A 21,914-nucleotide genomic window follows, 5' to 3' on the forward strand; every position below is an offset into this window, starting at 1 on the left:
TCACAGTTTTTTGTTATAAGTTGCTTATTGATGTTCCAACAAATCCTGGATCGTATGATATAGCTCCTTGGCCTGGTCTTCACTCCCCGTCTATGAAGTAGTGTTAGCATTCCCTCAGGGACGGATCACAGGAATGGCTTACCCGGAGCAAAAGAGGGACAGAGCGGTTTCCTTCTAAACTTGCCAAGATGATCTGCTTGGATTTTGGTTCCTTGCCTTCGCCATCACCAACCTTCATACCCTTGAACAGAGCAGTGTTCAGCATGACACGGAGGACTCCGTCTGCACGCATGACCATACGGGCCGACTTCTTGTCTTCAACCCCGTCAATGACCCTGACATTGACTTTGAAATTACCAAGGCCACGCTCTCTCCATTCCTTGTCTGAGAAGTGGAAGAGTTTGGCCTTGCAAGCGAAGTATGTCTTTTCCTCCTCTTCACCGGTCTCGACTGTAGAATTGAGAATTAGTGAATGGATCCTCAATAATGCTTTAATGTGGGTTTGGCGCCTTACTCTGTCGCGCAAAGAATCTCTCATCAGTTTTATCCGCCTCAAACTCGGCGGGTCCGCTATCTTCTTCCTTTTCGTTTTCTTCCTCTTCGTCCGAGTCCGCTTCGGCGCCAAAGGGCTTCGAGCTTGTACTGGCAAAAGTGCTGGGAGCTGTGGCGGCAGCAAAGCTAGTCAGACCAGCGCCTGAGCTAGCAGCCCCAAAGCCGCCACTGAATGCTGAAAACCCGGACCCTAGAGCTGCAAAACCACCAGACGGCTTGGCAGCAGCGGCAAAACCAGTTGCCACGGGCTTTTCTGTCTCGGCAGGAATCGATTCCGTTGAAGATTTGAGGACAGATGGCGTAGATTCACCGAGAGACCCAAAGGGGGATTGCTCTGAGCCAGCAAAAGCAGATAGGCTTGACGAGGCAAAAGCAGATGAAGACGTAGTGGGTTTGGCTTCTTCAGCTGGCGGTTTCGATGTTGAGGTGCCGATTGCGCCAAACGGAGACACAGCCGACGCATTCGCGAATGCACTAGGTAGAGGCGCCTATAAAAAAAAGTCAGTGGCCTTCACGCAATCGCCGCTGTCGACCAAATCTGTAACCTACCGGGTCACCATCCCTATGCCGCTTCTTCTCGGGTTCCCCTTCAGCTGCGACCTTAGCTGCTACTGGGGCATTATCCGAACTATCCTTAGTTTCGGCGATCTCTGACTTATTTTCAGTTTTCGGTTCGTCCTTGTCCAGCTGGTCCCTGCTTCTCTTCTTCTTCAATGTGCTTGCCGAGTCCTGCGACTGCTCTGACTGATTCTCCTCCGGTTGAGTTGGCGGCTCTTCCGTAGCCGAATCTCTCGATCGCTTCCGCCTATGACCAGCTTCCTCATCGTTGTTTTCCGGCTCCTCGTCATCAAACGACCGCTTCCTACCTCGGCTGCTCGCCCTGCTAGAATCGTCGCGCTGGTCCGTACTCGTTTCTGTGGATGCTTGGGGAGCAGATGTAATGGTAGTCTCCTTCAGCTTGTTTCGGACCGGACGCTCGCCGCCATCGTTATCGGATGTTTGAGAGTCGTCAGCGGCTGTTAACACGTAGCAATAACCGTTAGTATCGCATATAACAAATTGCGGAAAGCTAGTTTAAAGAGGTCACATACCTTGATCCACCACACCGTTTTTCATTTCTTCTAGGAAGATGATGATCCCACGTCAGTCGCTCATCGTCAGTCATGGTAAGAGGGTGCGGCATACTGTCCAATTCGCTTCTCTGGTCTCCGGACGCCATGTTGAAAATTCTTCAACCAAGAGATCCAATATTTATAGCTCTATTCCGCGCGAAAAGGGGCGGGACCGGATCGCATGCAGAGGGAGAGTCGAAACGGAGTGTGGTACTCGGTATCGGGCGGCACAATTGAGGCTAGACGAAATCTGCAGAGATCCAGCTCCATGTTAGTCCACCAGCGAAGACAGAATATAATCACCCAACGACAGGGGCTCCATATCGCAATGACAATAAGAAATAAAGTGCACTGGCCCCCAAATCTAAGACAAAAAGCGCCTCGAAGGGAAGCTTGCATTTGCACGTGGGGGGGGTGCAAACAAGGTGCTTACCGTCGGATGCTTCAAACTATGACTCGGCCGAAATTTTCAAATATCGAGTATATCCGGCAGAAATACGAGAAGACTCGAGTCAACAGTTTGTTGAGAAATGCCGCTGGAGGTCGGTGGTCGTGGTGGGATGAGGCCCAGGAGCTCAGCGGCACCGAGGCTCGATGACGAATTCGAGGTGGGTTGAAGATCCGCACAAGATAAAGTAAAATCCCGTCGGTACGGACCGTGGGGACTATTCACTCGAGTCACAAAGAGCGGGTGAGAGAAGAGCGACAGAGAGAAAGGTGGGATGGGAGATCGATCTCGATTGCAGACGGAGCAACAAACGGACATGCTGTGTTGTCGCTGGCTGGACTGAGCGTCACCCGGTCACCGCTCGCTCCCGCCCCGCAGATAGTTAATCAACGGTCCATTGAACAGCGGCTCAAGAGCCAATTTCTCAGGCTTATCTAGGAAATTGTTTCATTGGATATCATGGTACAGGCAGAGTTCTAGTACTTTACAAAATACAAATATGACATGGAAGGATAGAGCTAGAATCGCATTGAGAAGATATAACCAAGTCACAGACAAAGTCCCCGTTCTGGCACTCTTCGAGACTGTCCACCAAAGATAAATGTTGCGCTGTAGGCCTCACATCGTTTAGCTGATGAAGCAAAGGCACCCGATCGCGATGTAGAAGACAAAAAGCGGATATACCGCAATTCCCACACGGTTTCGCACGACTCCAGAGCCTCCGAGGATACTCACGCCTGCGGCCATAGACCAGGCGATCAAGGCGAGGTAAACCGGTATCCGCACAATCGTTGGAAGACCTATTGCGCTGAGAAGTGCGGCGATAACCAGGGGGAATAGCGTGTAACCGATGATACAGACAGACTGGAAGAACGAGCTGCGGCGATAGGTTAGCTTCAAATACCATCTCAACAACAGGACAAAGCGGTAGAACATACATATTCCCACCCAGCAGCTTAATCTGCAGCGTCACGACCGCCTCACCAATCCAAACGAGAGAGAACACCCCCGAGAAGACCAAGTCCGACTGGTCACCTTTAGCCATGGACAGGAACATACTCAGAAGCAAGCAGAAAATAAGCGGACCCCTGTTCATCAAGTCAGTAAAGCAATACCACAAAACATACGCCATCAACCAAGGTATCAACTTACCAAAGATCCCAATCTCTCAATCCCTCACTCATCCCGCCTTGCAGCACAACATCAGCATCTGGCCAGCGCCCAAGAGCATTCCTCATGCCGCCGCCAAATCCCGAAGCTTCTCCGCGTTCAGCGGCCCCAATACCACCTCCGCCGCGCTGCAGTATACCGCCAACCAGATACTTGGGATAGAGGACCTGGCGCATCTTCTCCCAGACCGCCAAAAGGTCGCGGGAAAGCGTCTGCCATACGCTCTCATCGATGGTGTTCTGCGGTGCGCGACGGTCCTCGCCTGGGATTCTAGATGTGAGGTAGCCACTGGAGAGGTTGTTGCCGCCGCCGCCACGAGAGCTCGACGAATCAGGCTCGATGTTGCCGCGTAACGGGGTTCTGTCGGTTTCGTGGAGAGGGTCATCGGCATCGATGGCTAGAGGGAGTCAAAGAGACAGGGTTAGCTATAACGAAACCAAGCAGTAGAAGCACATTCAAACCGAATGGCAAACACTGGGGCTTAAAGGAGTTGAACGTACCATCATCAGCCTCAATTACCCCATCGTCCAGGATAGATTCGTCGTCGTGGGGTTCATCTTGGGAATAGTACGGCGTTGAAGAGCTGGCCATGGTTGCTTAGAGCGTAGAGCGTATGTGCTTTGAGCTGAGCTGGTTCAATAACTGAGGGCTACCGGCGCATAATCTGCTCTACCAGAGAGCTTAAAATAGCAACGAAGCGACAATTTTTCTATCACAGTCCAATTTGGACGAGACTCAGGGTAACGCGGAGGTTTGTAGGTCCTCGTGCTGCTCCTGTTTGCCTGTTTGGATCCGGAGAGGCTAGAGTGGCTTTCCGCCCATTACGTACGCACCTCGGGCTGAATGGGGAAGGCGGTGTCCTGCACTTCATTTTATACTTGCTGCGAACTGGAACAGGCTAGTGGTACCTGAGACATTATGATAGTGGGGATATTCTTGAATATTAAGTAGTTGGGTCTTTTGCGTATATATGTAGTATACATGTCTCTAGTCTATTATACAAAACCGGCTTCCAAGAATATACATCAACGCCACAATATGCTTCAAAGTAGATGGGAGAGCAAAAAGAACAGCCAAACTCAGCCGTGTCGACAAGAAAGAGTAAAAGTAAAGTTCTGTACATGGAAGCTCATGGATCCACAGGTATATCATGACGCACCACAGGCGTGTCATTAATCGGTATAGGCTTGCGGGTATCGAAAAAGTCGGTCTGTTGCTGAGCAGTCGGGAATATAGCCTTGGCCTTGGCGCTCTTGATGACATCGACGTCTGAATACTTGCGCAAGGCCAGGGATTCCTCTTCGAGCTCCTTGCGGGCTTTCTTGGAAACTAGGTCCTCATTCTCGCGCTTCAAGATTGAGTCAATCAACAACCGCACCCGCGTCAGCACCACAAGAACCTGGGCGCCAGATTGAGCTTGCTTTTTGACGAATTGAGGCTCGATGCCACTACGCCCAGTCAAATCAGGAGCGCGTTCCAAGCTCTCAGTCATGGCTTCGCTGAGTTTAGCGACCAGTGGTTGGAGATTTTTCACGGCCACCTGGAGGAGGTTCAGCGTTAGTGTTCGGCCCATAGTCTCCAGCTTAGTGGACGTGGTCTGTTTATCCACATCAAGGCCGTTCAGAGACACGAGGTCTTGGGGATTGTCATGTAGCATCTTGATGAGGTCAAGGTAGCTACCTATTGCTCGGTAATCCGGTATTAAAAGGCCCTCGTTCATCATCTCCAACATTGAATTGGCGTTCTTCAGAACGTTCGGGTTCAATCGGTCACGCCTGCAGGTGCTCAGCGCGATATGGAAAGGTAACCCTTGCTCGAAGCCTGCTGGGAGCATCTGGTTCCGTAAGAGTTCAGCCGTAAGACGACTAGAACGAGCAACACGGAGAATACGTAGATACGCCACATACGAGCGATGATCTGGGGGAAAAGAATATCCGTGGTCTTCGATTGTAAGATGCGTCCAGTAGGCCTTTCCAGGCCCAGCGGCGTTGGTCATCTGTAAGCATGTCTCCAAGATAACAGAGAGCTCCCGGTTGCCCAGAGGGATATAAGTCGGGCCGTCTGGTGAGCCCACAAAAGAACCTGTATAAGGCTGTGCATCCTCTGGGAGAACAGGGTCGAAAAGGTGGTCGAAATTTTCCTCATTTTCCTCTTCTTGCTTCGGCTGTACAGGCACATCGCGTTCTTCCGTTTTGGTGTCTGTAGGAGTAAACTTTTTGCCCTTTTCATCCACAAACGGCACAACATCCTCTGGTGCGGGAGCATTTCCGGCTTTCACCTGTGCCTCATACGTAAAGTCGCTGCCGATTCGCGAAAGCGCTCTGTTCGACACCGCCGACAAATCGCGACGCGGTTGTTTAGCGAGAATGGGGAGTCCTGTAGTCTGATGGTAGAGCTGAAGCACCTCGTATAAATGCCAATCACCAGTGCCTTCCCAGAGAAGACCTGCCATGGAGGAAACAAGCTGATTCGACAAGGCAATCTGCCCATTTTTCCATCGATACAAAATATCTGCCCATACCCGTTTGCCCTCTACGACGCCCTCAAACCTTCTGAGTCGGACCTTGTCGGCCTCGAAGTCTTGGAACTTCTCCACGTCCTTCTGAATGGAGCCCCTAATACCACCCAGGATAATTGTATAGGTAAACGAGTCCGGCGAATGAGGTCCTTCTTCGGGCAAGGCGCCAGCGATCTCCCAGAGCACATCCATAGCATTGTGCTGTGCACACACAGCCAACATCGCATTTGTGTGGATGAGACTCGGTTTGACCAGGCTATTGGGAGCGTGCAGAGACTCGTAAACCACACGAGCCGTCGGCACAACGTCGTAGGAGGCAGCTTTGTCCATCTTACTCAATCCATGCAGCATAGTTGTGTATGCGTGTTCGTTAGGCATGCAACCACGTTTCTTCATCTAAACACAGAAACGAGAAAGTCGTTAGCAACCAGAAAGGAAGTCTAATCACAAAATTCGGGGGAAGTGTACATCATTCCAGAATTTGAACGCAGCGCGCGGGTTCTTCTTCTCCATGCAATACTCCAGAAGAGCATTCCAAGACGCCGCAGTGTCATATCCGGTACGTTGCGCCTCCCGAACCAGCGCCGCCGCCATCGCAACATTATCGCGTTTCAGCATCCGCCGCGTCTGCTCTAGGAGCATAGCCCGATCTTTCAACCATACCAACTCCATTCGGACCGCCTTCTTCGAGACGTTCGGGCCCTTGTTGGTCGCAATTAACACCAGGCCATCTTCCTTCGTCAGTCCAAGCCGAGGATCTCTCCGATCTGTCCGTTTCGCGGGTGCGAACGGGGTCGTAATGGGCTGGGACGGTTCTTGAAGATCACTCTTTGCGGAAAATATCCGATTTCCTTTTCCTGTCCTCCTCTCCCTCTTCTCCGTACCAAATTGTCTCACCGCACCGTGCGCAAACGGGGGAAGTCTTGGTGGAGCTCCGATCCATGGCAGGGCTCGGGGAATCGGCACCCTCAGGGCCATATTTTTCGTAAACTGCGTTCGAAAAGCAGTGGCATTGCTGCAACGAAGCATCTAAGCTTCCGGGTTCGCGAGGTATCGTGCAACAGTCAATGCGACAATCCGAGCCGGGGGATTCGAATGCGGGGATGGGGAAGATAAATCCGAAAGAAGCGCTAAAAGGAATCAATATTATAGTATTGTTGTAATTGTCCGCTCAGTAAACTGTATTTGAACAAAACTAATGATGGCGCGTTAGCTGACGGAAGTTCAGAAAATGTTTGAGCCAAAATCGCTGCTAGCGCCAGATAACACCCATCTCCTATCACCACGTGACTAGCTTCCGACAGCCAAGGTACTACTATAGAATCAACAGGATAGTCCAATGCCCAATCTTCTACAATGAAGGCGACATCAAAGACTTGGAGCGGATTACTTTGAATCATTAGAAGAACAACTTATCCCACCACCCCAACAGCATACCCCAGGGCTGATTGCCTACCAACCTTACCAATAAACACTACCACCAAACAATCCATCCCTACAAATCCGGCAGCTATCCAAACAAGCAAGCAAGCACAGGAACTACCAGAAACACTCCCATTCCCATCTCAGGCTTCTATTTCAGGCTTCAACCAGACATCCCGACTCTCGCCACCTACCCACCTCAAAAGGACCTTCCCATCACCGTCATGCACCAAAAAACTAGCACTACCCACCCCTTTAGGAATAGCACCAGCAGCCAAATATAAATCCAGCAGCCAGCGCCCTAGCCCAGCCGCTAACCCAACCAGAACCAAGCGCACGCCCATCCCAGATCCGATCTCGAGTTAGCGCATTCCAACCTTAGTATGTACGTACTAGTACTAGTAGTCTAGTTCCAACCTTGATCTACAACTGGAACGCCGCACCGGCACCGCACCGCACCAGGCACGGCCGCGGGACTAAGCAACCTAAGCCTAGGGCTAAGACTAAGACCAAGGTTGCGTACGTACCACACTACCACTCCCTCCCTTCCTCCAAAGCCCAAACAACGGGCTAAGAATAAAACACTTAGAGCCGCCCCCCTCAGCGGGTCCTAAAAATGGGAAACCAAACCAGACAAAGCCACAACTTAAGCTTATGTAGTTAAGGCCCCTGCCTTACCGTAGTTAACTAGTAGCCTTAGCTTAGATCCTGGGGCTCAGGTAAGGCATAGTTACTAGTACGGAGTAAAAAAACTAAGGTTCCTCCCGGCCGGTTTCACTCAGCAACTTTGGCCACGACCCCCGGAAATAAAAGGTAAACGGGCTAGTAACTTAAACTAAGTATAGCAAATAGACTAAGGCTGCAAAACATTGGAACTAAGTGCATACGCACGTACTCGTTGACACCTCACATTTATAAATAAAAGTTTGCCTAATCAGCAACAAACACTTCTTACCCGAATGACACGAATGACACGCATTAGTATGCATGCATGTATGTCTTGCCGAAAGCCACTATTAATCTACACAACACCAGACTAGTCGAGACCATACAGTAATTACCTTATGTGGACTAATTAGTTGACGATTTTGGTTTTGACTAGTGACCGTTTTAACCTAAGCACTGGCAGCTTGCAGCGCAGTGCATTAACGCCTAACGGGCAATAGTCAACCTGCTAACGCAGGAACTTGCGTCAGGTCCCAACGGAGTGTTTCAAGGTTTTCTGTTTGACCTTCCAGTAAGGTGCAGAATCACTGCATGTTAGAGTCTAGTTTCCATCTACTGGGCATTAATACTACTAGATAACTAGGTTTCAGGCTTTCAGCATGGTGGTAGTCATTTCTAGCCAGTCGGTTGTAACTAGACTAGAAGTGGAGACCGAATAGTATGAATATTCGTATCCAGTGTATGGTGAAGAAGAGATGAGTCTGAATTGAGATTTCCACAGCAGCCCTTGCGTTGGCATTAGAGCATAAGTAGTCCGGACAAAACCGCGCGAAAAAAGGAAAATAATAGACAAGGAATATTGCACATGAATTGAAGCAGGTCATAGAAAACTAAACGAATCGGAGACTTCAAAACAGTAGTAACGGCGTGGTGGTGGTGGTGGTGGTAGTAGTAGTTCACAGTGCGTAAGTCACCATAGCGTGGTCAATATTCAATGCAGATCAGATAGCCCCGCCAGATATCCATTTCAAATCACAAAGCTGAATTGCAGACCCAAGTATCTGCAGAGGGCGTAAAAAAAGGAAGACAAGTCCCCCCTCGAAACATTCTTTTCTTTCTCATCCGACCATCTAGTTCGACATGAAGAAACAAATGAAGAAAGAAAAGTGGTGAAAAAAAGAAACAAGGAGAATAAGGAAAAAGGAAAACATCAAGCATGATGGGAGACAGAAGTATTGAGTCGCAAAGGCCGTTTTTTTTGACTGGAGCAAATCAAGGCCAGAAATGGTATCATGTGCGCAAGATCTCAAGAAATTAGACCCGGAGGCAGGCGGCGATATGGGATTAGGAGTTGAAGGTTTGGGGTTTGGGTATTGGTAGGTAGGTATTAGAACATGCAACCTTCAAAAAAAAGGAAAGGTAGAGGGACATCTATTGTGGGTAGCTGGTCGATTGGTTTTCTGCGACGCCATCATCGATCAGCTACAATACCCCTTTATAGCAATAGGCTCTAAAGGACCTTCGTAACGTGCATTTCATGTGTTGGCGACTTCTTGTGGCGTTTATCCGCTCCCTTCTCTTTCTGTGCCACTTTCATGGCCCGGTCCTAAACAACGCAAACATAAAAGGACTGACTACTTACGTTGCTGATACACTTGACCGCCCTGCCCATAAGGCGAGTGGGGGTAGTTTGGAGGGTATCCCACTTGCCCGTTGCCCTGGTAGACCATCCCACCAGCACCAGCGCCGTATTGACCAGGGACCTGGCCTTCAGCAGGCTGGTAGCCGATCGGGGGTAGTTGGGGTCGGACACCGCCAGGATACGAAGGAGGCTGACCGGCTTGTGAAGGGTCTCCGGCGCCAGAAGCATCAATCTGGCTTTGAGCCGCCGCGGCGGCGGCGGCGCGTTCGCGCTCCTCAGCGACCTTGCGTTGGGCTTCCTCCTCCTTCTTGCGGGCCTTCCACTCCTTGCGAATTTCCTTGAATTCTGCAGTGATGGTCAGTATGCCGTTCATAGTTAAGACAAAATTTGATAGCTCGCCGATTTACTCGGGAAGTTGTCACGCTACTGCGATCCGCAACGCTAAAGCTGTGTAACTCGACTAGCGCGTGCCGCAGCCTGCACTAGCGAAAACTATCGCAGCTGCAACGGCGGCAGACCAACAACAACGGTTGAAAGCATGGAATATTTTTTTCAACTGACCTTCGGGAGTTCGCTTCGCTCCGTGTGATTGCATAGTAACGTGAGCATTCAGGTGATTCAGAGTGCCGTATGCCTTTTCGCAGCCATTCCACCCACACTTGTACATGCGTTCAATCTCCTCATATCGGCGGCGAGGGCGCTTGTGCTGCTGAGCACCGGGAATTGGGACGAACGAGTAAACCTGCGAAATCTCTGGTCAGTTTCCGAACAGTATTTATTAATTAATAAAAATTGATGAATAATGCGCCCGCATCTCCACGTCCTGGGAGGCAGCAGCGCGACCGCAGCCCTGACATCGGAAGGACGTCCCAAGAAGACAACAATCAAAAGAAATTGCACAGCCTTTGGAAACAGACGCCGAAATCATCAGAAACATACCTGGCCAGGGCGCGGCCCTGCGGTCGCAGCAGGGGAGGCGGGACCAACCGTTGTGGCAGGGGAGCTGTAGGGTCCTGGCAGACCATGCTGGTGTTGCGGATACCCATGCGACCAGTCTGGGCGCGCATACATCTGAGGGGGCGGAGGAGGGGGGTGGCCCTGGTACTGGGCCATGTCATGGCCCTGAGGCTGGTAGGGCGAATAGGGAGGAGGATAGGTTGGGCTAGAGGCCGCAATCGAGGGATCTATAGGAACAACGCCCGGGTCAGACTTTATGTTCGAGTGATTGCGATGGCCATTTTGGTGCCCATCATTGAGGGTGTGTATGGACGGACTTGTTGCTTGAGCCATACCTGCCGCACCTCCAGGTTGGGAGTTCGGCGCGTGATGGTATTGAGGCGGACGGGCCAAGTATTCGGGATAAGGAGAGCGCGCAGCGGGAGGCGGCTGGTTCAGAGCGTAGTCGGACTGGGGCGTGTTGGAGGAAGTGCCAGGCCGCACCTCAGGCTGGGGAGTGTACTGAGGGTTGGGGCGAGACTCAGGCTGGGGAGTATACTGAGCAGTGGCAGCAGCAGATGCCTGGTCTGCGGCTATGAATTCAGAAAATGTCGCGGTGGACGGTAGATACGGTGAATGCGAACCTGACTGCGCGTACTCGGAAGCAGGCCTGTTGTCCATATAATAAAAAGAGAAGGGAAGAAAAAGGTGGTCGCTACCGGGGACGAAGTATCCCTGACACGATCCTACAAGCTAGTCTGTCTCGCGCGCCTGTTGATTCACGCGTCGGAGGGACACAATGAGCTTGTGGACGCAAGAGAAGGGAATCCGAAGCGGATGAGTAGGTAGAAAATGGGGGGAGGGGAGAGAGGATTGGATTGGATTGGGGTGTAAAGATCCTAGTGTGATCCCGTGTCGAGAAGGCTTGGAGATCCCCCTCTTTTCGTTGGAACGTACTGGTTTAGTGGATTTTGGACGAGTTGGACACGGCCGATTTCACGCAGGCGTCTGTCTGCACGTTCAGGCGCAGGATGAGAGGTGGGAAGAAGATAGGCGTGAAGGAGAAAAGAAAATAATGGAAGGATCGACGCGTAATTATGAGGGCGCGAAACGGAATCTTTCCAGGTCTCCAGCACAGTGATTAGAAATTACCACCAGCAGTGAAGGGCAAGCAGAAGAGCGCAGCAAGTGAAGAACGCTGTCAAGCTCGCGAGGTGCAGAGCAAAGTTGCTGGATCGCGATGCTTAATCGCTTAGTCGCCCTGTTAGGGTGATGGAGCCGGAGACTGGCGCTTGCAGGTGGCGGAGGGCACGACAGCCAGCAAGTCAGCACGAGGACGAGTCGACAAGCAGAATGGAGCCAGAGCCAAGAGTGAAAAAAAAAGGAAGTAAAGTGGAATAAGAGCCAGAGGCAGGCCGTCACAACTATACGAGAAGGGGCTAAAATAGAGTAGAATCCACCAGCTCGAAAGAGTGATAGCGCAGGAGACGAAGCCTCGATCCAAGTGGCGAGCCTGGTAGCACAATCACCCTAAAAGCGACCGGAGGGAAGATGGTTTGACTCGACCCGGCAGAACCAGGCTTGAGCAGGAAAGGCGCGTCTTAAAGGCAGCCCGGCAGTGCGAGAAACAATCTTTCAGGACAGAACAGAAGAGAGAGCACCTCGTGGGATCCGAGGATATGGTGGAGCGGCGCGTGGGCCCAAAGGGGAGTTGGAGCAATGAAGAAAATTGTTTGCTGAAATACGGCGTCACAATGGAAAGGGGGGGTTGGTACTGTATTGTCACAGGAGGGGCCCATTTCGCGGGCTGCTGATTCGCCGGTGGTGGCCTGCCGGGCGGAGTGTTGTCGCTTTCTGGTGACGGGCCCGTTCGGACCCACTCGCTCCCCTCATTGAGGACGGAGTGAGGGCGCTCTCTCACTCTGTGATTCTTCCAACCCGGCTAAGCTTTCCTTGTCTGGTTGTCTCTTGCCGGGCACTGGGCAGCATGATTATTATTTGAGTATTATATTTGAACATTTCCTTTTCTCCTCCCGCGCGAGTGTGGCGAAGAACGAGTCAGACGCATGCAACCCTATTCCTGCTTGACGGCAATTCCTCATTGACCCCCCTGTCGCTACGAAATAGGTAGGAGTAACTAATATCTGTGGGCAGCCAAGGGTAAACATGAAGTCGAGAGTAAGTTGATGATAGTCGAAATAGTGGTCGGGACTTAGAGCTTGGAAGCGATGGTCTACCCGCGATTTGGGCTGGACGGTGCGCGTGTCGGTTGCAACTTGCGAAGGCCTGTCGTGAACCTAGCGCAGAATTGCGACGGGCTCGTGGGGATGGCCAAAGATCGTTGGCCGGAGTGTGGGCGAGTGTAGACAGTGGACACCAGGGGGGGATTGTTCACCGCGCCGCGAGTGGCCAGCCAAAGATAGACTATCACTGGCGTGCCCGAGAAACGGCTGGGACTTGTCGGGAGCCTGGAACGGTTGACGGTACACCAGTGCGAGGCCCATATTATCCATAAGGGAAGAAGCGAGATAGTGCCGGGCTAGGCAAAAAAGGGCCGTAGCGCAGGTCGGGGGTTAGACTAGGGAGCGCGTGCAGAGCGCGTGGTGGAGGCTGACGGAGGATATCATTGTTCTCCAGTATCAAGTGCTCACATTAATATTGACACAGTTCAAATTAAGGAAGAGACAGAAGATGCCGAATTCCATCGAATACTCCTACGTAATGGATTGGTGAGAGGTATTACTGTGCGTATTACTCCGTAAATCACAGGGCAAAAAAGAAGAAAACACTCAGAAAAAAGAGAAAAACACAGGCAAAAGTACCATGATAGGCAAATAACGGGGGCGGCTAATGCCGGTCATGGCTGATGGGGAGGCCAGCTCACCAATAACGACGAGTGGTGGGAAAAGGAGGTTGCTGCAATGGTCACCTGTTGCTCGAAGCTGACGGATTGCCAATGAGGGCGATTGCAACAGTGGGGATGCTGCGGCGCTGCCAACCCGAGCCCGGGCCCTTTCGAATCAGGAGATTTGGATCTCATCGTCTGTATCGCCCCCAAGGCGGTCTTTATTCGTGACTCTTTGAGCATCAATCATCCCCAGCCTGGAAGTCGTGATTGAACCCAGCAGTGGAAGTGGGCGCCCGACCTCGGAGACGTGTCCAGTGCTAGCTCGTTCTGCGCAAGTCAGGAACACTGCGGTGGGGAACATTACCGGCAACGTCCAATCACGGCCCAGGGAAATGGGGCCATTTGAGGATTTGAGTTTATTTCTCGTTCCAGTTAGTAATATCGGCTGCTATCAGGCTTTCATGGGTCCCTCCTGATTCAGATTCAGGTCCAATCTTGCGATCAGAGATGCAGAGCGAGCAAAGCCGATGGGCATGGGAAACGGCCGGTACCTTGGTACAGAATACGAGCTGTCTGGATGGAAATCGGAATTGCGATATGTCAGAGAGCCGTACGATGATACAATTGAGTACTCCGTACTGACAGTACTTTCTCGCAGACAACGTGAACTAGTCAGATGCGCCGAGTCGCCAGAGAGCTCCCAGAGCTCCCCAGTATTGCATGACAACTTACAAGGGAACTTGAAAGAGCAAAGCCGCAGCGGGGATTGTGGAGACCCACCGGAATTAATCGAGCTTTACGGAAACAACCTGGAGACCGACTGTTGAAAAAGAGAAATAAGGAGCGCGCAGTCGAGGGTACCTTTGTCCAAAGTACCGCTCCACCGGAGCCTGTTCAAAGTCAAACACCGTCCCCTGATGATAAACCTCGAAACCCCATATCGTGGATTCATGGATACTTCGAGGATACTCCGTTTTGATAGGACCCGTCTTTCAATCACGGAGGCGCGGTTGCACTCCGATACCAAAGACCGAGACAGTCCCAACTCAATTTCTCAGTTTTTTTTCTTGAGCCTCGTGGTTCAGTCGAGGAGGACTCATATTCCCATGCCGGGCAGTGTCCACTGTCCAGCGAGGGCCAATAATTCCCGAATTCCCGCCGCGGAAAAGAGCATCATATGCGTGAGTGGTGAGTGGTGACTTGAGACGGATAACCGGGAATTATCTGCCCCCAAGGGATCAGGATCAAACCACCTCAGCAGTGTTTATATCCGTTCCTGGTAATGGTAGCATTTCGTTTTGATTTTGATTTTCTCACCGATATCCCAGAATCCATTTGCAATCCATAATGCAGTGGGTTCAACTCATCTCCGCCCGCGCGGGGTACAGCCAATCAACCGGCGGCGCCCAAGCAAGCCAGTTGAATTGTCACTTCAGGGCTCAGAGTCGCCTTTCCGAGGTTGGAGACGTGCATTTCCGGGTTGGCTGCGCAGTGCGGGCTGCGGGCCTGCAGCGCTGCTCTTGAACTTCCAAGAACCCCTGCATGGTTGGAACTTGGAATGGGTTGCTCATGCTGACATCTTTCTCCCCCCCCTTTTCCCTGACAGACGGGTCAGTTTCATAATTTCGCCCCCTTTTCGTATCTGTAAGTTACTGTAAGAAAAGCACTCTCAAGTCTCAACGTCACTGTGACAGAATGCTGAGGATGGTGATGAGGATAATCATAATAAGCTCAGATAACATCTTGTAGACTTCGCAGAGTAAGCTATTTTGGTGCCGGAAGATGATCCACGTGGGCGAGTCCGTCGTTGGCCATAGCCTGCACCGGAGCGCCTTAGCAGCCCTTAGCAGCGCGTTGACGTTCTTAGAGCACACCTTGTTTTGAGGTTCTGTTCTCCATGGCTGCAGATTATAAACGAGTGGCATTTATTTATTGTCAATTGAATAGGCCAATATTTCACAGAACATCAACAAAAAAAGGAGACCAGTTTTCGATGTTCCCCTGCATTGTATTATTTCGTCTCAATATCTAAAAATACACCATGTGCGCAGCCAATCGAAAAGCCAGTACCAAACACCTCGATGGGTTGTCCCGATTTTCGATTTTTCAGATAGCCGCGCCTCGCAGTATTTTCATCTATGAGATGCAAGACAACGCTGTCCGGTTTCCTGGAGCTGATGGAGTTGCACACGGAAAGCCTGCCCCGAAGCCAAAAGGAAAAAAAATAAATAGAATAAAATAAATGGACGAAACGACTGGCTGGACGACCTGCAGACATCCAATGCTACCTTAATTTAAGTATTTTGAAAGGATTCCTCGCTTGGGATTTGGGACTGGGACAGTTCATTCAGGAGAAAAGTTGGAAGACTGCACCGGCGAATCCTCACTGCCATTGGCCGGTATATCTCCGGCGGCCAAAGACTCGAGGGCGCCAAGAAATCATGATTCAATTGCATCTCTGCCTTCACCCTGATTAGGCAGGTAGCCTGGAATCCCAAAGTCATGTCAGGCCAAATGTTCGTTTCAGCGACGCTGGCACGCTCTCGTTGACGTGCCAGAAGGGCTGTCAGCGCTCAGCGCTCAGCCGCGCCGCTGGTGGTACTCACTGCTCAGTTGATAGGTACTGCACATATCAAAGCCCCGGGCAGGGACCAGCCAGCCAGTTCTCTTCCATGCATATTCTACGGCTGCTCTAGATGGAGACTACCCAGCACCTGGCATGCTCACCGCATGGCTTTTCGCCCGTTCACGTCTTGTAGGCCTCCCGGCTTCACAGCCTCCAGGCCAACCTCGAGCTTTGCAGGCTCCTGCCCAATCTCCATTCCTCGTGATGTTGCCAGCGGAAATCCCGAGTCCCGCGCTGAGAACTATCAAAGTTTATCCGTAGCAGTCTAATCCAGATTGATGCTAGTCCGTCTAGCGTGCTCCCTACCCGAGCCACGGGCCAGAATTAATTTCCCGGCTAGCTGCGAAAGGTATAGCGGCATACGGCACTGAAACCAGCATCGGTTTCCTGTCATACGCGCTGCATACGCATTTCCGTACAGCTCCCGTGCACGAGTCACGGCTTGCTGGAAAGTCGCTGCTGGCTTCCTTCGCAGTCTTTTCCTTTATCGACTCGGGAAAAGAGGGCAAAGTACTGCAGGCACGGTGTAACTTCAACCACATGAATGCAGACCCAGCAGATGCACAAGGCCGACTTGGGACAATTATTATGGAGTCCCTCTTTCGGCCGCGACTGAGAACAAGGCCCACCCACAGTCAAGGTCACCGGCATTTCCGTGGACTTAGCAGCAAGACTCCTGCTTCATCGGTCAGTGTGCTCCGTCCCTGAAATTACCCTGGAACTTGGAAGTGAACGCTGGACAGTGCTCCTGCTCCAGGCTCCTCCCTCTCAAAGTTTAAGCCACCTCGATCGTCAAGTCCCAAAATCCAAATCCCAAACGATTCGAAACTCGGACCCATCGTTTCTACGGAGGACGGACACTCGACTTCAACTTGCCAGCCAGGCTTCGGGTGAAGTACGGCTGAATTGCGGTTCCCCACTGTGCTATGCTGGACTGACTGACTTGCGCTGCACTGCTCTCAGCCTCCTCGAGCTCGAGTCAATTCGAGACTCAGCGATACAGCTTTGGTTCGCGTGCCAGGTACCTGGGTTGGCGCGACCCTACATCGTCCCATGGTGCTGTTGTTCATCGCTCTATCGGGACAACAACACAATCGCGCGATCCTGTCACTGCCTGAGGTGTCGACATACCATCTTCCAACAGTATACAACTGAAAACATTAAAATCCCCGCTGAGTCCTATCAGGCAAAATGCTGATCCGGACGAAGTAGCCATGGCAGTATGATAAACGGAGAATTATTTTCCGTGGCCCTCATCCATAACCTAGCATTACTGGGATTCTCCGGCGGGATCATTTACATTAAAGTAAGTATATATATTTGGCTAGGCCAGCACAAGCGTGTACACTGGCCAAGACCACCCATCCTTGGTCCGCCATATCTTCAGTAGCTTCATTAGACGACACCTATCAAAAGAGATATGCTTGCGCGTTTCGCCCTCGCCCTTGCCCTTGTGGGTGGTATTCCTTCTCTCGTCCATGCTCTTCACTCGAATGCGCACAGTAAACATGGATTCAACTGGGACTCAACCCAGCATCTGTTAGTACTAGCTGGAGCACTCCCATGATACACTGGACAGATCTAGATAGAACAATACTAAATATATATATATAAACAACGGCAGGATCGCCTTCGGCGACTCATATACATTCGTTCAAGGAACACACGGATACCCCGGTTACAGCTTCATCGGCGACCAGCTCAACTACGCGTACGAAGCAGACACGCTCTTAACAGACAAGATTGTCCAGAACCAGGTCTGTGCCGCCAGATCCTAAACTAGCCTGGCTAGCCCGGCTAGTCGGCTTATCCTGATGATCTCCATTCTCAACATTGTCTAACACCAGCATTATATATATATATATACAGACCGGGACCTCAGCCGGCGGTCCAAACTGGGTCGAATACCTTACAGGCTGCGGATTGAAAGAAGGTCTCACGGCCCCAGTATCCTGCGCAAGGCGGCTATGGGATTTTGCGTTCGCGGGGGCTGGTGTTTCGGCTGAATAGTGCGTTTTCCCATCCCCATCGAAGTATATTCATCAGTATGTATACTTGGCATATGACAATAACAACAACAACAATGATAACAACAACAGCATCCCCCTCCACCACCCCTTCACAATCTCCCTCGTGAACCAAATAACCCAATGCACGACCTACGGGCACCCAGTGCTTACGTCCACGTCCACCTCTTCTTCTCCAAGACACCCGCGACCTAATCCCAATGGCATTGTTGATCCTTCCTCAACCCTAATTGCAGTCTGGATCGGCATAAACGATATAAACGATAGCGCTGCATATAACCTCACCACCTCGTTTCCCTGGTTCTACAGTGCCCTAATAAACACCACCTACACTTCCCTCCAGGATCTTAGTTCTCTGGGATACACGAAGTATGTCCTCCTCAACCTCCCACCGCTGGACCGAACGCCGTCAAACCAGGACAGGGTCTTGAAGGGGGGAAGTGCATTGCCGAATGCTACGCAGGTAGAGTGGTTCAATTCTGCATTGGAAACGCAGAGCCGGGACTTCGAGAGGCAGAATCCAGGGAGTAGTGTGCTGGTCTTTGATGCGCATAAGGTGCTCATTGGGATTCTGGATGACCCGCGGAAGCACGGGATCTTGAATACGACGGACTTTTGTCCTGGGGCGAAGGAACCGGATATTGAATGCAATTATGAGAAGTATGGATGTCCGACGCCATTGGAGACGTACTTCTGGTATGACTCGGGACATATAACTTCCAGAGTGCATAGAGAGCTGGCGAGAGCGCTGGATGCGGCGTTGAGGAAGTGGAGAGGTTAAGATCATTATTAAAATAGTGCATGATCATATGCTTCAATGATTATTACATAGCCTAAGCTACACTATCTGAAGCTAATCTTGATCAAAGCCAAGAGTAGAGCGCGCGACTTTTGAATAACAGAAATAGAAAATTAACATGCATCCGTGTAAGTGTGCGTGAAAGATGACCGCGTTTGTCGTCCCAATCCGGAAACCTGTAAAACTCGAGTAAAGCACATAAAACAGTCTATCGTGAGATTGACCAACGCCGCCCATATTGAGTTACGAAAATGATATCTGAGAACAACGGAAAGGTGTAAAGGAGGATCGAACGTCTACCGGAGGATGACCGAATACAAGCTCATGACTGCACTGGGCATTGATGGGTTTACCAGCGACGGCTGTTGCCGAGCGGCGCTGCGTTGGAGGCAGTGAAGTTACCACCACGACCGCGGCCACCGCCACGACCGCCACGACCACCCCAACGGCCATAGCCACCACCGTGGCCGCCGCCTCCGCTGTAGCGGACCATCTCAGCGAGACGGGGATCAATCTGCTGCTTAGCCTCAGAAAGGATAGTGACCAAATCACGAGCCTGCTTAGAATCTGAAGGAACGAAAGTTAGCATAATATGAGAGACACGGATGCGGCGTAAACATACTGTCAGTTGTGAAGAAGGTAATGGCGGTACCCTTGGCACCCGCACGACCAGTTCGGCCAATACGGTGAACGTAGTCTTCAGAGTTGTTGGGATAGTCATAATTCAGGACATGAGTAATGTCACGAACATCTTTAGACAAACTTATGTTAGCAAACAGAGCATTAGTGGTGGATAGCAGCGTGGCATGGAAGCCCGTTCAGCCGTGAGACTAGATGCATCACTCTCTTCCACGGTCTTTCATCTCAAGATCCGTTACGGGGTCAGTCCATATGCTGGCAGATATCGGGCAGATATCGTGGTCCTAGAGCAACCTTGGAATGCAGCTTGGCAGGTCAGAAGAGAAGCCACCGTACTTCTCGACCAACCAGGTCCAGAAAGGGAGGGAAGTCAGAACAGAAGAATAGAAGAATCCTACGTGTCTGCTAAACTGCATCGTGAGTCCAAGGTTCTCCTGGCATGAGAACCATTTCAGAAGACCCGACAAAGCCTGGACGAGTCAAGTGTGCCAAACGAGGGCAACGTAAGAGAGTTAAGCACTGTGCCGTTGTCGCACGGCCTCAATACGGCTGGGGTGCTTCGAGAAGGAAAGCAGAAGGGGAAAAGGGAAAGGGGAAATGAGGGAAAGCGCAATTTTATCATACCGATACCACGGGAAGCTACGTCAGTAGCCACCATGATTGGGCTCTTGCCCGTCTTGAATTCGTTCAAGACCCAATCTCGTTCTTGCTGTTGCTTGTCACCGTGAATGGCTAAGAATAGTTAGTCAACTGATCATGTTTGAAATGTGTATTGGTGTACTCACAAAGGGCTGGCCATCCGTCTTGACGGAGGAAGCGGGTGATCTCATCCGCAATGCGCTTAGTGCCAGTGAAAACAAGGCACTTGCTACCCTGAGTCTCCATAATCTTTTCGAGATGCTTGATCATGCGATCACGCTTTTCGAAGTCGGAAACGACCTCGACGATTTGAGTGATACGGTGGTTAGCGGACAGGTCCATTGAACCAATGTTGACTTGGATGTAGTCGTTGAGGAAATCGCTAGCAAGCTGGCGGACTTCCTTGGGCCAGGTGGCAGACCACATGCAGGTTTGACGGTCAGGGCGAATTTGACCAATGATCTTGCGAATTTGAGGTTCGAAACCCATGTCCAGCATGCGGTCAGCCTCGTCAAGAACAAGGTAAGTGACTCGGCGAAGGTTGGTGCGGCCGGCCTCAAGCATGTCGATGAGACGACCAGGAGTCGCAATGCAGACCTCAACACCACGAGACAAATCGCGGATCTGAGGACCCTTGGGGACACCACCGTAAACACAGGTGTTTCTGATGCGGGAGGACTTTCCAAACTTGGTAATCTCAGTCTGAATCTGGACGGCCAATTCACGAGTAGGGGCGAGGACGAGGACGATAGGGCCATCTCCAGGAGCAAGGAGAGGCTGAGCGTTGATGTGGACGATAGCAGGAAGACAGTATGACAGGGTCTTTCCGGAACCGGTCTCGGCAATACCAACGACGTCGCGACCGGATAGAGCCATAGGCCAGCCCTGGGACTGGATAGAAGTAGGCTTCTCAAATCCCTGAGCCTTGACCTCGCTAAGAACGTACTGAGGGAAACCAGCCTCGTCGAAGGTCTCGACGGGGCGAGGGATGTTCTTTCCCTGAACCGTCATCTCGCTCGTCTTACGGAATTCGTCAACTTCACGCTGGGAACGAGCGGCAACATCTGGGTGTTCCTTGTAAAAAGACTTTTCGAACTTAGGGAGAGAATCTAGGTCTGCAAATGAAGTTAGCACTGGCACTCTTTAACACATTGAATATTGGTTTAACTTACCCCAGTCTTGCTTCTTCAGACCGGAACCCAAGTTGGACATGCGGTCACCACCGGCAGCACCAGCGTCTCTTCCATAACCGCCGCCGCCATAACCTCCTCCATAGCCACCACCACCACCACCGCCGCCGTAGCCACCACCGTAGCCGCCGCCACCACCACCACCACCACCGTTCGAGTATCCGTTAGAGTAACCACCCCTGGAGCTGTAAAGATAGACGTTAGCATTTGTAGACACAACGTAAGAAAGTTCTCGGGCGATGAGTGTCAGGGGAATAAAATCCGACCCGGCCAGGAGAAAGCGTAAGCATGAGGCGCTCATCGTTTTATCCGCCCGGTGTGAAGATAAATATCCAGACAACCCTCTCTACCCATCGAGGTGGATTCAAGCGACAGCAAAGGATCAACTTACCGATGAGAATCGCGCTGGTAGCCACCGCTGCCGCCGTAAGAAGACATGGCGAAGTGAGATGTGTTGACCTTGTCGTGAAAATAAAACAAAGTTTCTCAACTTGAGAAAAGAGAGGCAACACAGGGATGCAGAAACAAACGTGGATTAAGAGGAAAACAAGAGGGTGGAAAGAGGGAGAGAGTGAGAGTGAGATAGGGAGACAAGGGTAAGAAAGAGAGAAAATTTGGGCGGAAAGGGAAAAATGAAGGCACTTGCGATCTTTGAGGAAGGCGCAGAGGCAACCTTGGGC

The 21,914-nt window shown here is 51.3% G+C and overlaps 7 protein-coding genes across 7 annotated transcripts; 2 read left to right on the forward strand and 5 right to left on the reverse strand.

Moving 5' to 3' along the window:
* Positions 1-24: 24 nt before the first annotated feature.
* APUU_10946A (uncharacterized protein) lies at positions 25-1,771 on the reverse strand (the record flags this gene model as incomplete). Its single annotated transcript, XM_041706440.1, has 6 exons — positions 25-90; positions 143-450; positions 515-1,040; positions 1,102-1,568; positions 1,644-1,673; positions 1,738-1,771. 6 exons carry the CDS (start codon positions 1,769-1,771, stop codon positions 25-27), a joined length of 1,431 nt encoding a protein of 476 aa, XP_041550312.1.
* A 968-nt stretch (positions 1,772-2,739) lies between these two features.
* On the reverse strand, positions 2,740-3,873 carry APUU_10947A (Yip1 domain protein; the record flags this gene model as incomplete). Its single annotated transcript, XM_041706451.1, has 4 exons — positions 2,740-2,989; positions 3,051-3,200; positions 3,265-3,679; positions 3,783-3,873. 4 exons carry the CDS (start codon positions 3,871-3,873, stop codon positions 2,740-2,742), a joined length of 906 nt encoding a protein of 301 aa, XP_041550313.1.
* Positions 3,874-4,411: 538 nt separating this feature from the next.
* Positions 4,412-6,829, reverse strand: APUU_10948A (pentatricopeptide repeat-containing protein; the record flags this gene model as incomplete). The annotated part of the gene is made up of 2 exons (XM_041706462.1): positions 4,412-6,196; positions 6,269-6,829. The coding sequence occupies 2 exons, from the start codon at positions 6,827-6,829 to the stop codon at positions 4,412-4,414; spliced, it is 2,346 nt and encodes a 781-aa protein (XP_041550314.1).
* Positions 6,830-9,522: 2,693 nt separating this feature from the next.
* On the reverse strand, positions 9,523-11,147 carry APUU_10949A (putative C2H2 transcription factor (Con7); the record flags this gene model as incomplete). Its single annotated transcript, XM_041706473.1, has 4 exons — positions 9,523-9,875; positions 10,092-10,272; positions 10,470-11,053; positions 11,111-11,147. The coding sequence occupies 4 exons, from the start codon at positions 11,145-11,147 to the stop codon at positions 9,523-9,525; spliced, it is 1,155 nt and encodes a 384-aa protein (XP_041550315.1).
* Positions 11,148-13,841: 2,694 nt separating this feature from the next.
* Positions 13,842-14,141, forward strand: APUU_10950S (uncharacterized protein; the record flags this gene model as incomplete). The annotated part of the gene is made up of 1 exon (XM_041706485.1): positions 13,842-14,141. The coding sequence occupies one exon, from the start codon at positions 13,842-13,844 to the stop codon at positions 14,139-14,141; it is 300 nt and encodes a 99-aa protein (XP_041550316.1).
* Positions 14,142-17,360: 3,219 nt separating this feature from the next.
* Positions 17,361-18,748, forward strand: APUU_10951S (SGNH/GDSL hydrolase family protein; the record flags this gene model as incomplete). Its single annotated transcript, XM_041706496.1, has 4 exons — positions 17,361-17,479; positions 17,565-17,697; positions 17,810-17,949; positions 18,040-18,748. The coding sequence occupies 4 exons, from the start codon at positions 17,361-17,363 to the stop codon at positions 18,746-18,748; spliced, it is 1,101 nt and encodes a 366-aa protein (XP_041550317.1).
* Positions 18,749-19,115: 367 nt separating this feature from the next.
* Positions 19,116-21,672, reverse strand: DBP2 (DEAD-box ATP-dependent RNA helicase DBP2; the record flags this gene model as incomplete). The annotated part of the gene is made up of 6 exons (XM_041706507.1): positions 19,116-19,333; positions 19,389-19,517; positions 20,030-20,137; positions 20,191-21,159; positions 21,217-21,419; positions 21,626-21,672. The coding sequence occupies 6 exons, from the start codon at positions 21,670-21,672 to the stop codon at positions 19,116-19,118; spliced, it is 1,674 nt and encodes a 557-aa protein (XP_041550318.1).
* Positions 21,673-21,914: the final 242 nt, after the last annotated feature.

This window comes from Aspergillus puulaauensis, chromosome 1 (assembly GCF_016861865.1).
Source record: "Aspergillus puulaauensis MK2 DNA, chromosome 1, nearly complete sequence".
NCBI lineage: Eukaryota > Fungi > Ascomycota > Eurotiomycetes > Eurotiales > Aspergillaceae > Aspergillus > Aspergillus puulaauensis.